Source organism: Eulemur rufifrons, chromosome 6 (genome assembly GCF_041146395.1).
Source record: "Eulemur rufifrons isolate Redbay chromosome 6, OSU_ERuf_1, whole genome shotgun sequence".
NCBI lineage: Eukaryota > Metazoa > Chordata > Mammalia > Primates > Lemuridae > Eulemur > Eulemur rufifrons.
The window spans coordinates 30,223,868-30,238,659 of record NC_090988.1 but is presented as its reverse complement, the minus strand read 5'-3'; the positions used below and the strand labels follow the sequence as shown (position 1 = coordinate 30,238,659).

At 40.4% G+C, this 14,792-nt stretch overlaps 1 protein-coding gene across 2 annotated transcripts; it reads right to left on the bottom strand.

Moving 5' to 3' along the window:
* Window positions 1-1,289: 1,289 nt before the first annotated feature.
* Window positions 1,290-11,145, bottom strand: MMP8 (matrix metallopeptidase 8). 2 transcript variants are annotated; one of them, XM_069469013.1, is made up of 10 exons: window positions 11,044-11,145; window positions 8,356-8,600; window positions 7,497-7,645; window positions 7,286-7,411; window positions 4,510-4,671; window positions 3,952-4,069; window positions 3,060-3,193; window positions 2,332-2,485; window positions 1,548-1,651; window positions 1,290-1,393 (listed from the first exon to the last, which is right to left on the bottom strand). In XM_069469013.1, the coding sequence occupies exons 1-10, from the start codon at window positions 11,143-11,145 to the stop codon at window positions 1,290-1,292; spliced, it is 1,398 nt and encodes a 465-aa protein (XP_069325114.1). The 2 variants fall into 2 exon arrangements, with proteins under 2 accessions (XP_069325114.1, XP_069325115.1); XM_069469014.1 differs by lacking the exon at window positions 11,044-11,145 and adding an exon at window positions 8,925-8,957.
* Window positions 11,146-14,792: the final 3,647 nt, after the last annotated feature.

Sequence of the window (14,792 nt, the reverse complement as noted above, 5' to 3'; positions counted from 1 at the left end):
CAGAAAAGATCCATTAACCAATTTATGCATCTAAGCTCAGTTTAATGTGATTTAATGAGAATCATTGAATTTTGTGCAGTAAATACCAGTTATATGTAGAGTGAGCCCTCCTGAGTACTCCAGGAAATAAAGAACTAAGAAACAACAGATCCAGCTAGCCCATTTGTTTTTGCTCTAGGAGAGAGCAGGGAGGAGGCAGCAGAGGCAGTGGTACCTCTCCTTTTTGCTGCTCCCCTGGGAAGATTCTTAATAATCCTTAGGGGGGATTAAACTTTGGCATTCTGTGTTGATTTATTTTCTTATGTGCAGATGTACTGTGTTTAAATACATTGTGTCTCAGGATGCTATAATAAGGTACTACAAACTTGTGGCTTAAAACAAAAGAAATTTATTCTCTCACAGTTCTGGAGGCCAGAAGTCCGAAATCGGCAGGTGTCAGTGGGGTCATCTTCTCCTCTCTAAAGGTGGTGAGGGAGGATCTTTCCTTGTCTCTCTGATGGTTGCTGGAAATCTCTGGTATTCCTTGGCTTGTACATGTGTCACTACAATCCCTGCCTCTATCTTCATATGGCCTTCTCCCCTGTGTGGCTATGTCTGTCCTCTTCTTATAAGAACACCAGTCATATTGGATTTAGGGCCCACCATCATTCAGTGCAACCTCATCTTAACTAATTACATCTGCAAAGACCCTGGTTCCAAGTAAACTCACATTCATAGGTACCTGGGGTTAGGACTTCAACATATCTTTTTTGGGGGACACAATTCAACCCACAACATGTATCTTCCACATTTCTTTCCAAGAGTGGAAAATAACACCACATTTTTTTTTTTTTGTAAAGGTAAGGGATACTGTCTATGTTGTTTATAATCCTTAACTCTAACCAAAATCCAGCGCTAAACTGCATGTAGCAGATATGCATAAGACATGTTTAAAGAGATTCAGGAATATATACAGTCAGATAAGCAAGTTATGAAACAGTGAATTTTAGAAGTCAGATAAGTAAGTAATGAAACAGTGAATACTGAAGTAACCAAAAAATTTACTTTCCTTCTTTTTGTGATGGATTCACTAACCTAACATGGAATGTGTAAGAACTGAATTGACCTCTGTAAACAGTGGAATATTCTAAAGACTTTTTTTTTTAACTGAGGACAGGCCCAATGAATACAGTGATGGCAAACAAAATTACTTAGTATTGAGATACACACACAACACAATGTAATGTATACACAAGTTGGACTTCCATATTCAGAAAATGGATACAAGCACATTTGATTTTGCTTCAATTTTATCTACAGTTAAGCCATTTATTGCTTCTGTCAATCCTAGTAACTCTACGAGTACTAAGATTAAATGCATAATATAGTGGTCCACTGAAGAAAAGGAAGAAGTCTATAAAAAAAGAGATAATTTATTGAATTAGTTTATAAAAGATGTCAGATGTCTTCAACTAAAAAACCCTGCCCCTGTTCCAATATAACATTCAAATGAGAACATGTTATTTTACCAATATAAACACATTTCCTAGGGTTTTTCTCCTACTTACCATCCTGCTGGAAAACTGCATCAACTCTACTTTGTATTCCTGGAAAGGTACTCGATATGCTTTGGGGATAACCTGGGTCCATGGCTTGTCTTTGGTTATCATATCTGGTAAAAACAAAATGTCACATGATTTAAGACCAATACAGAATACAACAGTTCTCTTTTAGTAGTATATACTTTACAAAGTCCCCTCACACATGTTTTCTCATTCAGTCCTCACAACGTCCTAGGATTAAGAATGATTAACTTCTCTACCTAGGGTACATACTTATTTGGGGGTATCATTAATTCTAAAACAGGCTTCTGATTGCTGACACAATATTATTTCCAAGAAGAGGAGTTTATATTTTCTAAGGCTTGTATTTAATTGGTACATAGTATATTGTGTGCATATGTGTGTATGTATAAATGTAAATAATAAATTCAACTTGGGTAGAAATTCTGCAGGCTATCTGGATAATATTTGCTCGAGCATGTCAGAATTTAACTCATACATGAGAACTAGCTTAATTCTTTTTACATCTCACCCTAGTGCTTTATTAAGGTTCTCTCTGTCTCATGATACAGAATCCTCAATATTGAGCCAGCATTTTAATTTAATAAAAATGAAATTTTCAAAAGCCATGGTAGCACCAATCATCTTGTGAAAAAGAATACATTCTCACTAAAACCTGTCGAAGACCACCTAGATTTTTAAAACCTGCAGATGCTTGATTGTTAATGGTTTGTAGACAGGGTGGAGAAGCACAGATTTCAACCTATAATTGAAAAATAGTTTACCTTACCTCCAGAATTGGTCATTCACAAAGAAGTATGTTTTTCTTGCGTAGGAAACAGCTGCATCAATTGCTTGGACAGTGCTTGGGAAGCCGTAGTTTGATATATGCCTGGGATAACCTTGCCGAATGTCATAGCCACTCAGAGCCCAGTATTGGTTGCCTGTCAATGATTCAGGTTATGTGATAAGCAAAATTTTTCCATTCTTATAAAATAATATATATCACTTCTTGATTTTTGCATAAATTCATCATGGAAATGAAAATGGAACAAATAGTCTTTAAAAGAGAAGGTGATAGAGTTAAGTTCAGGGGGGCTATCATGGTCCTAATCTTTCCCCAGTACCTATTAAAAAATTCAAACTTCTTAGCCTGACATTCAGGGCTCCATAATGTGATGTCTTAGCTCATGTGACCTCTATGCACAAACTGAATTACAGTCTTGAGGAATCTTAGGAAATGATAACTGGGATGAGGATGGAGGAAGACTGAAGATGGTCTAATGTGGTCTTCTCATTTTGTTAGTGGGAAGACTGAGGCCTGAATAGAATACAACCTGCTCAAGTTCACACAGTAGTTAGTGGCCAAGATGGCCCAACTCTGGGCTCCTGGCAGCAGTCTGGCTGGCATAATGTTCTCATGAGCTCACCTCTTCCAAACATGGAAGTGACCACAAAGAAGTCCTGCCCCCTCCTTTCAGGCACAACTAAGAAAAGATGAACTCTTTAGGAAGTTACCTTTAAATAGGAAGACTAGGTCCCTGTCAAAATCCTCATAAGCAGCCTGTATACCATTTGGCAGGTTTGGCCAGAATAGAGAAATAAAATTGAGTTCAACTCTTCGTTGCTGAGGATGTCTTCTCCAGAAGTATCTAATGGACATAAGAACACACACACACACACACACACACACACACACACACTAGTCTAAGTAGGTGGTTTCTGTGATTCTCGGGCTAGTAATGGCCCTTATAAGATTGCTGGGAGGATATAACAATATGGTGAATGCAAAGTCTATCACAGTGACCAGCACAAGGCTAAGCTTTATGGTGATATTGTCCATCTGGTAAGTACTTTACAGTTTTCAGAGGAGGCCGCAGGAATGATCTTATTTGATTACAGTCGGCATTGCCCCTGCCTCACACATTGTATCTTTCATTATTTCTCCCACTAAATGTTGAGAATATATAGCCATCGACAAAAGCAACAGCAGTACACTCAGCCTGTGATTGCACAATCACAAAGTAGCCAATAGAAAAACAAAAATTTTAATGAGTGAGATGATTGGCCACACCGCTGGTTAAGTGGTGGTTTCCATTTACTTGGCTGATTTTTGGCAGAATTGAATGGTGCTTTGGTGTCAGGTGAACTCAGCTATGGGGTTCCCAAGCAGCTGTAGCCTATGTCCTTTTACATCACCACCAACATCTGAATGTGTGTGAGTGTCTTAGGTTTTTATTTTTTCCTTTTCCTAGGTGTTTTGAGTTATTCAGAAAAACACTAAAAATTCCAATGAGATGCATGTGAGCATAATTCAAAGGAAAAGGTCAGTAACGTGTGGTTAATTAGAATCCAGCCTTAAAGTATGCCAGTAAGAGAAATTAAAAGAAGGAATAGTTCAATTTTATACTTGTCTTTAAAGAAAAATATTTCTCCACGGAGTGTGGCGATAGCATCAAATGTCAATCTGGGGTCACAGGATCTGGGTGTGCTTGGTCCGGTAGGTTGGATAGGGTTGCTTGAAGGTCCTGGGAGAAAAAAACATCCTTGACATGACATGTACATGAATGGGCCTTTATAGACCTATATGAGAATTTCTTTGAGAAACACATCTAAGAGCAGGATTGCTCCTAGAACGAAAAGGGACAGTCGTGTCTTTTTAGAATATACAAAATTGGAAAGCATAAAAAAGGAGGAGGAGGAAAAAAATCCCCACCATTCAGAGACAATGATGGGGAGCCATGTGGTGTATTTCTTTCTAATGTTTCTTTTAAGGCAGCAATATGGGCTCAGCCCCACCTCCCGGCTTCCTTTGCTGATGCTATATTACTGGGGACTTTCAGAGTTCAATTTGAGCTTGTCCAGAGAACAGACTGGTGAGAAGGGCAAAGGGAGAGAGACTCAGACCCTGGGCTTGTTGACCTACCCCTAGGCCCCACGTACTGTACTATTCTTTAGATGACCTTACCATAGATGGCCTGAATGCCATTGATGTCATCCTGAGGGAGTGTGTAGGTGCTGGGTTCCCTGAAGGCATAGGTGGGATACATCAAGGCACCAGGGTCAGAGGAGTGAGCGAGCCCCAAGGAATGGCCGAATTCATGAGCAGCAACAAGAAACAGGTTGTAATCTGAAATGCAAGCATGTGTGGTGAATGGCTCCATGTGGATCCAAGGGAGGTAGAGATATGACCTCAAGGAACACAACCTCAGAGCCAAAGCTGCTTGGGGAAACAGCCCTTCCCACACCTGTCATTTTTGTCTTCCCTTCAGGTACCTGAGGATGTGAACTTGGGAGGAATAAAGATACCAGTCACAGGTGGGGAGTGTGAACTTCTCATCAAATTTTAGGACCATGAAAAGCTGCCTTTATTCTAATTCCTACATTTTATGGATGTGGATCTGAGGCTTGGAGAAATGATGGAAGAGCCATGGTTCTCAAGACTCCAGGAACCCTCCTCCTTTTGTGCTCCACACCCATCCTCTCCAGTGTCTCAGACCCTCAGCCTCATTAGTAGAGTCTCAGCGAGTCAGTAGTTAGAAAAGAAGCTGCCAGGCAGCAGATGCCGGGCTGGCTCACGTTGGCTTTCTCATCTCCCATAGCCTAGCACTGGCTCTTCCCTGTTTGTGAGCTCTCCAAGCAGTCTAGGAATTTTCCACTGGAGAGAGACAAACCCTGGCTCTTATTGGTCCCTTTCTCCATCTTTTAACTTTCATGATTGTAATACCTTTCACAACTGGGAAGTTAAAAACTTTTAAGGATCCCCCTTCCTATCAGATAAAGCCCAACCTCCTTTCCCTGGCCTTCAAAACCTCCCTCATGTGGCTCCAGCAGATATCTGAGGGCTTGACTTCTGTTCTGAATCCTTCAGTCCAGCCAGACTACATGCCACCTCACAAACACACTGTGCATGTTCCTACATGCCTACTTTTCACAATAATAATCATCATAGTTGTAGAGTACCTACCACATACTGAGCAGTGTAGTATTATTTCATCCTCACAACATTTTTCTGAAGTTTTGTTAGCAACATGTTTATAGTAAAGGATCCGGGGTCAAATGCTGGATAATAGCTAGACTCACACTGTTACCAAAATGGTCAACTTTCTGTTGATAATTAGCCTAGTAAAATTATACCCATGCTCTAAGACTTGCTTTTTTATCACCACATTTGTTCATAAGTGCATTTCAAAAGCCATCTTTGAGTGCTTTTAGTACTGTTTGAAGGAATGGTTGGGTGCTGTGGTTCTCTTCTCTCCAGGAGGACAGTCTAGAAGGGGAAATATGTGTGCAAACAACTTGAATGCCCAGAATAATGAGAGAGAACAGTTAAAGAAAGAGATGCAAAAATTGTCAGAATTCTGTGGTGAAGTTCTCATTTTCAGCTGAAGACAAGATAGAAGGTAGCCTTTGACACAGCATGGAAAGATGAGAGATTTTCAAAGGTGGTGCTTGGGACAAGGAGAGGAAGCAACGTGAGCAAATGTAGGGAAGATGGAAAAGCACAGGGTGTGATCTGGAAGCAGTGAATGTGCAATGTAGCTGGTGTATATGAAATATGGAGACAAGCCAAGAAAGATGAGGGGGGGAAAAGTCACCTTCAATGCTAAGTGAAGGTATTTGGACAGTATTTGGTGCAAAATATGCAAACATTGAAACTTTAAAGTGGGAGAGCAGTATAATCCAAAGTGGGCTTTCCAAAGACAAACCTTGCTGCAATGCTAGCAAAAATTAGAAGGAGCAGAGATTGGAGATGGAGAGTCCAGTTAGCAATCCGGATCATTAGTTTCGGTAAGAGGTAATGATCATCTGAATTAGTGGGGGAGGCAATAGGCATACAGAGTATGGAGAGTTGGTACTTATCCTTGGGTATACACAGCTCCTAGCATAGGGACTTAGGTACAATAGACACAACATACATTCTGAGAATATGGTGGGAAGAACAGGTGCCAAGCAAAGGTAGAAAGTGCCTTTCCTACTTCAAAAAAGTGCTCTCTGGCATATAGTTGCTCCATGGCCTGGTGAAGTACCACATGGTCTGGATATACCTGTGCTCAGCCTCTTGTCTTCTCTTTGGGAATACCAGCCTTTCTTAGTCTGATCCTTCTAAAAGAAGTGGTTTGTTGCATAGGAACATACCACCGAAAAAGAGCTCCATGAAGATGAAATAACTACATGAGGGAGAATGTGGCTACTCTTTTCTAAATAGAATAATTTCTAAATGAATTTCCAAAAAAACTGAAAAATAAGCCCTTTCCAAACCTCACGAAATTTCAGAATATTAAAAGATCTTAAAGCAGTGGTCAGGAAACTTTTTCTGTAACGGGCCAGATAGTAAATATTTTAGGCTTTGTGGGCCAAAGGATCTCTGTTGTAACTACTCAGCTTTGCCATTGCAGAGTGAAAGCAGCCATAGTGATACATAAACAAATGAATGTGGTCCTCTTCCAATAAAACTTTATTTATACAAATAGAGTCTGGTCAGGATTTGGCCATGGTCTGTAGTTTTCTGATCCCTGCCCTAGGAAGTAAGGCCAGTAATTAGCTTCAGGAATTTTTTAAAACCTAAATTGACTTAGAATCTTGAGGTAGAAAAAATTTCAAATGATCAGTTTGTGTGAGTCTGAAATTTTATAATAACTTGAGTGTGTGTGTGTGTGTGTGTGTGTGTGTGTATGTGTGTATTCTAATGTGGGAAAGATTAATTCAGAAGCTGCATGTGGACATAACCTTGGTCAACTTACTGTTGGAGTTTGTAGTCCACGTTTCTTCTGCATCAAAATGAACATCTCCTCCAATACCTCGGCCTGGCTGAAAGGCATGAGCAAGGATTCCATTGGGCCCATCAAATGGAGAGTTGTCACCATGATCTGAAATAAGACAATTTGTACTAGTTCCTTGCTGAGTTTCAGGTTAGCCAGGGAAGCCAAAACTGAGCACGACTGCTTTTCCTACCTCCTAGGAAAAAAGCAATCTTGATGTCTGCTTCTCCCTGTGAGATTCTGGTGAAGGTCAAAGATGATGGATCTCTCCAGATTTTAAAGGCCTTCTCAATAGCTGCTTCCACATCCAACTCTGACAGCTGTTGGGTATAGCTTATAATCCTTCAAAATGAGACGGTGTGTGAAGGGTTTGTTATAGTTTAGAACAGTAGTCTATCAACAGATTGAGTTTTTCCATTTTGCAGTGAGTTGCACATGCGATGTGCTACCACTGGAGAGGGTGGAAGGAGGGCATGCAAGCCTCAGGGCTGAAGACAGACATGGGTTCTGGATAAGTTTCTAAGTGTCTTTAAACCTCCATTTCCTTATTCATAAAAAAGAGGATAATAAAATAGCATCCCTCTTATTAAAGGGCCATTATGGGGATTAAATACATGTAAAACATTTAGTACACTACTTGGTGAATATTAATAGTAGGATTCCACAAATATTAGGAATTATCATTATTATCATTATGAAGATAGATGAAAGTGGGGCCAGCAATCATTAAGTCTTTTTGGGGTCCTAAAGTGAGTCATTAAAGAGATAGCCTAACTTTGTCACAGTTCTCTTTAGATGGTTGGAGAAGGAAGACTAAAATGGCAGGCTTTGGAGTGAAAAGAACCCATGGAATCTCCACCCTTGTATTCTCACACTCATTCACTATTCACACTCCACTCATTCACTATTCATAACCTGCAAGGGTAGGGATCTTTATCTATTTGCCCATACTGTATACTAAGTCCTACAACAGTGTCTGGCATATCATAAAAGCATAATCAATACTGGCTGAATGAATAATGAATGAATTCTGAAAACTCTAGAAATATCACCTGTAGGTTAGGTTAGTGTGTTCCCACTTGGGGTTTCCTGGGGTTATTGCAAAATCACCACTGTCGGGCACTCCACAGCGGGGCTTTTCCATCACCTCCAGAGTTTCCGCATCTGGCTTCCCTGTCACATTCAACCTAAAAAATCGCTGCATTTCTTTAAGCTTTTCAACAATTGTACTAGGGCTGTTCTTCCTTGCAGTCCGATATTGGTTGCTTGGTAATCGATAGAACTTTTCTAGGTAGTCCTGGACAAAGACAAACACACAAGGGTCCTTGCTGTGAAATAATCTTCAGTTCTCTGGGCATTTTGCAATCTTTTCTAAGTTATTGCAGAGGCCAAACCAGAGCTAATAATCTAATAGCCACAGGAACAATAACACCAATTTTTAGGTTGACTTTGAGAGAACAATGCTTATTAGAAAGAATAGTCCCTCGTCCCTCCGTTCAGTGCTCCAACTAACGGTTATGCATAAAAATAGGCCTCTCATAAAGGTTAAGGACCAAGTGCAAAGTGCTAATATGTTGTCAGGAGACTGTCTTCTTATTTTTATAAAAAAATTAGAACTAGCATTAATTGAATTCTGTTGAGGTATTAGTTGCATCAATGCAGATTTTCTTTTTTATCATCTTTTCATTACTGTAGAAAAGGTTTAATCACCCTCATGAAGAAATGGAGGCATACAGAAGTAAGGAACTTTCCAGGTGACAATTCAGCTTCCAACTCACCATGTTGCCTCTCAAATGACAACAGATAATTTCAAAAGGACTCCAAATATGTTTTGTGGTAATGGCAGCATCATTGATATTAGCATTTTATTCACCAAGGTAACTCTTTGAAAGGGGCCAATACTTCTTTGAAAGTAAAGGTTCACAAGCCACTTGTGAAACTTCTTCATCACACCTCATGTAGTCCATTTACACCTGGCATTTTGCAGGTGTCTTAGTTCATTTTCTGTTGCTGTACCAGAATACTGAGATTGAGGAATTTATAAATAAAAGGGTTTATTTTAGCTGATGGTTCTGCAGGCTGGCAAGTTCAAGACCAGGTGGCTGCATCTGGTCAGCGTCTGTATCATAACATGGTGGAGAAGTGGAAGGGGAAGTGAGTACATATAAAAAGGGGCAAAACACGAGGGGTGGCCTTGCTTTATAACACCCACTCCCTCAATAACCAATCCAGTCCCACAAGAATGAGAACACACTCCAGAGAGAATTAATCCCATGCCACAAGAGCAGCATTAATTTCTCTCAACAACTAAGCACCTCTTAAAGGCCCTACTTCCTAACACTGCCACACTGGAAACCAAATTTTTAACACATAAATTCTGGGGGCCACCCTCAAACTATAGCACTAGGTGACACAGAACAGAACACACACTTTGAGATCAGACAGGTTTGGGTTCAAATCTTAGCTCTACCATGAATTATCTGTGAGTACTTAGAAATATTATTTATCTGATTTAAGATTCACTTTTGTTTCTGAAATAGAAATAATAATGCCCCCCTCCAGGGTTGTTGTGAGGATTAAATGAGATAATGTTTGTGAAATGCCTAGCAAGGTGCCTTTCACAAAGTAAGCACTCAATGGACTTTGACTATTAACCTAGGAGTTATTTACTAGTACTATTGTAAGAGATATATCCCCCTCAAAAGGTAACAAGAATAACAATTTTTCTAAAACTGTAATGCTAAAAAAAACTGTGCATGAGAAATTTGTGCCAGCATTACCCTGTGTTTCTTAAAAATTTGGCCTGACTTTAATACTGTGAAACGATACTAAAAAACTATTGGTTCTGCTTTTATAACGCTTCCAAAAGTTTGTAAACAGTTTACAATCTGGTGCTGGGAAATCTGATTACACTAAGAACTGATTTCTAGTTCATTATAATCACCTATCTTCATGTTCTCTTCTACACACAAAATTTTTTTTTTTTTTTTTTTTTTTTTTTTTTTTTTTGTTGAGACAGAGTCTCACTTTGTTGCCCAGGCTAGAGTGAGTGCCGTGGCGTCAGCTTAGCTCACAGCAACCTCAGACTCCTCGGCTTAAGCGATCCTACTGCCTCAGCCTCCCGAGTAGCTGGGACTACAGGCATGCGCCACTATGCCCGGCTAATTTTTTCTATATAGATTTTTAGTTGTCCATATAATGTCTTTCTATTTTTAGTAGAGACGGGGTCTCGCTCAGGCTGGTCTCGAACTCCTGACCTTGAGCAATCCACCCGCCTCGGCCTCCCAGAGTGCTAGGATTACAGGCGTGAGCCACCGCGCCCGGCCTACACACAAAATTTTTGACTGCAAAAAAAAAGTCCATATAGGAAATATCATATAGTAATTGAGTCGCAGATATACTGGAAGGGAAAATCTTAGGTAAGTAGAAAGAAAACCATTTAGTTTTATAAATAAGATAATTCCTTCTAAAAGGGTTTGGTTCCCAGCTGGAGGCAGCTCGATGGCAGTATTTTCCCAGGCTTTGATGAGTCCAGCTTGGTTTCATGTTCAACTTTTAGACGGCCCAGTCCTGGACAGCTTGGAACCCTTCAAATCACTAAAGGATATGTTCAACCTCAAGAAAATCACCTAGATCATCTCTTTCAGCCTATTTTAACTAACAAGAAAACAACCACATGTTCCTAATAATCAGCAAATTAACCTAATTAACCAAATTAACCTAATTGATAGTTAATTTACCTGAACGATTTTTGCATTTTTCTCTTCAGAAGGTACAGGAAAGGCCTTGGAAAGCTCCATATGGAGTAACAGCAGAAACGGAAGCGTCTTCAGACAGAACATGACCTTTTCTTTAAACACTATCCTTCCCGGTCTCCTTTCTGCCCCTCTGGGTAAGGCCCTTCCCCTGGCGAGTGCCTAAGTAAGGTTCACAGCATCCCCTGTCACTCACTGCTCCCTTTTGGTCCTTTTTAAAGCCGTGTCTAAGACAATTGCTGCATCAGGAATATGAAGCAACACAGGTCAATTACACCCTGACAGTTTTGCAATTTTATAATGTGATTTAGTACCCCTAAATGGGGAAATCTTTCAACAGAACAAAATGCAATTTGCTACTGCTTGTCTTTGGGGTTTTTAGTTAGCAAAACTGTCTGGTCAAGGAAAACAGGAGCCTAATTCTGAAGTTATGAGTGTACATTTTCTGATTATATAAGATACTGAGGCTGTGTTAATTTATGAAAGAAAATATTGTTAGATTAGTGGTAGGGATCTTGGGACCAAGGAGCCTAACTAGAAACTCTGTACTTACCCACTTTCACTGTATGTTGTAGGGAGATTGGGTGTTTGAGTCTGTTATCACAAGCAGGCTTTTTATGGGGGTCTCAGGGCAGCTTCTGGAGGATGTGGCTCTGGCATCAATGTATTAGAAAATTCCCAATCTGCAAGCTGGATTTTACATAGAAAAGACAAAGAGAGCAATGCTGGTGATGATCATAAACATTTGCTAAATATTGATGATGTCGCAGACATTCATACTATACATATATTACTTCAATCATCCTCATGCAGCCTCAAGAAAGAGATGCCATTATTTATCTCCATTTTCCAGAGGTTTGGATGACTTGTGTAAGTCACATGCTTCATTAGTGGAGGAGCCAGTACTCAACCCTAGAGGTATGGTTAGAGACACTGAGCTGGGAGATACTACGTCAGGCTCTGTGTGATAGTTTCCCACTTGAGTCCTGGCTGGCCCACAGTGGAGCAGTAGCTCTGGGCCTGCAACAGCTGGGATACTTTGCCTTCTATTCATGGAGGAGAAGACAAGGGAGGGGGAGAATGAAACGTCCATTCCCAAGGAAGTAAGACACTGAGAGAGGATTTCCAGACAATGTGGCTACACTGGGGTCTGTACTGGTCAGAGGCCCTTGGGCATGCTTTCCAAATCATCTTACCTGGTACCACTTATTCTGGCTCCACATGGATGTAAATTGTTAACATACACAGTCTTTGTGCATATTCATTTACATATATGCACATGTATCTTCAAGGGTGCGTATTCTTGTGTATAAATGCATATGTCTACATGGATGATATATGTATTAACCTGTAAATAGCGTCTTTGTTTGAGATGCTATAGTAAGGAGTTCAGTTTCCTCCTGATGTCTCTTAGGAGCTTTGTAAGCAATCTAAAGAAATGTACCCTGGGTTAGAACGTATCTGGACAATAGATTAATATTCATGATGTAAATTCTTGTATTCATTCAATAAACATTTCCTGCCACCTACTGTATACCAGGTGCTGTAATGGGTACTAGATTATTGGAGCTAAGTTAATAGAGGTTCAGATAAAATGCCGTGGGAGTCCAGAGGAAAGAGTTTTGGTGGGGGGAGATGGAACCAAGGAAAGCTTCATGAGGGAGGTAGAATTTGAGCTGGACCTTGAAGAAGAGGTAGAATGCAGACATGCAGAGATGTGGCAATCAATTCTTTGTACCAATGTGGTAGCTTTCCCATCCCCGCCAAGTTGTTCTAAGATCGTGGTCATGTTAATCTTCCCTGGGTGCACGACTTCATATGCCTTCCTCCATGTTAGGTGTCTACTGAAAAAACCCTTTTGGCTCAGTGAAAATACCTTAATATTGGTCTATCTCTATGTTAAGTTATTTTCATACACTGGCTTATATACAAAGTTTATAAATGTACTTTCTTCTGAGCTTAACAGCAAATGATTTAGATGAGAATCCAAAACTTTGGTGAACTCAGTTCTTTGGTATTTGTCTAAATGCTGTGCTAAAAATTGGAATTGTTGGATCTAGATCCCTGACAACAGGTCCAGCCCTGGTGGAGAAGGCCACACTGGATTTGTTTTCAGGGCCTTCAGTCGTTACTTTCCAAATCCTTTCCCCACACCTGACCGCCACCTGCCACCATGATGTCTGTGCCTTGCTCTCCTCTGGTACCTGGGACCTGGAGGGACCAGGTCCTCTCACCAAAAGATCAACCATCAGTCATTTACACTTGAGTGTGAACTTATGGACTATTTGCCTTTTAAGCAGATTTCTTCCTAGAAAAAACAAACAAACAAATTTTTTAAAATGAAGGTTTTGTTCAGTATAACATGAGTTTCAGAGCAAGTTAAGAAGATGAAGGAAATTTAGTTTGAACATGTAGGATGGTTCTGTCTCCCTAATACTAGCCACCCTCCCACACACCCCGTGGACAGTGGACTGCTCTCATTGTCTGATGTGCGGTTCCACAGCAGCCATAGCAAGTTGTACTTTTATAGTTCAGCTTTCCCTTATAGGCCTGAGGAGATGGAACTGATCGCGTAGATGTAGTCTATTCTTTCTTTAGTTATAAAATAAAGGATGAGTCGAACCAGCTGGGGTGGGCCTGTGTGCCTGAATCTTAAAGGATAAGCAGGAGTTTGCCAGTGAGGAATGTGATGCAGTCGAGGGAATAGCATGCCCCGAGCACAGGGGCACACCCAGGGAAGCACATGGCTCATTTGATGCACATAAGCCAAGGCAAACGTCCTCCGCATCATGCCTTTGTGAACTCTAAGGACAAGGATAGATGTCTACACACCCTGAGATCAAGTTAACAGAATAATTGTTGGTGTCAGTTGTGGAGAAGGGTAAAGAGCACTGGAGTTGAAACTGGGTTCAAATTATAGTCCTGTCACTTCCTACTTATGCAATTTTGGCGAATCTTCTAAGTTCTGAGACTGAACTTCCACATCTATAAAACTGGTGCATTAACATCTCCCTCTAGGGCAACAAGGGGACTAGAGGAGAGCGTGTATGGAAAAACATCTGTGTAAACCCTCCAGCATGGCATCCTCTTTGTACTATGAATGTGATGAAGTTGTAGCTGTGTTAGCTCATGTGTCCATTCTGTGAATGAGTTGGCAATGTTGAAAAGCTCCTGTTTTCCAGAAAGAGAAGTACTTCAAAATGAAGCCACTGAGTGATGAAGTAACTTCCATGGAGCTTCCTTTGGTAGCCAGTGTTCCGTTTAGCCAGGGGACATGTGTGTAACTTACACCCTTTGCACAGAGTATATTAATAAATGATCACACTCAAATCTCACAACCCATTATGTGTTAACTATCATGCTAAGCTGGCAGTCTTTTCTATTAAGTGAAGGAAACATGTGTATCAAGTGTCTACACACTGTAGGACTCTGTCTTAGATGTTCAATATCTATGATCTCTTTTAAGCTTCATAACAACCCAGGGAGGTGGGGGTTATTATCTCTATTTTAAAGATAAGGAAACAGAGCTTCAGAAATTTGATTCAAACGTACATTTCCATTTATTCTTCCTGATCATCTCCTTTGTTCACTCAGTGAGGGCAATTTCAAAATAAGGTGATTATTCTCAGTCCTGGCTCTAGGTCAGAATCTGTATTAAAATACAGGTAAGTAGTCTCCTTTTATGGATTGGACATTGTGTCACCCCCCCAAGCCAAATTTATATGTTGAAATAC

Bases quoted from the DNA above. Each gene is read 5' to 3' on its own strand.
- MMP8 (XM_069469013.1), bottom strand. From the start codon at position 11,145: ATGTTCTGTCTGAAGACGCTTCCGTTTCTGCTGTTACTCCATATGGAG. The intron at 7,646-8,355 runs GTGATATTTCTA...CTCATTTTGAAG, and splicing joins CACACTAACCTAACCTACAG to GATTATAAGCTATACCCAAC. The intron at 3,194-3,951 runs GTATAAAATTGA...TATGTCCATTAG, and splicing joins ATATTTTTCTTTAAAGACAA to ATACTTCTGGAGAAGACATC.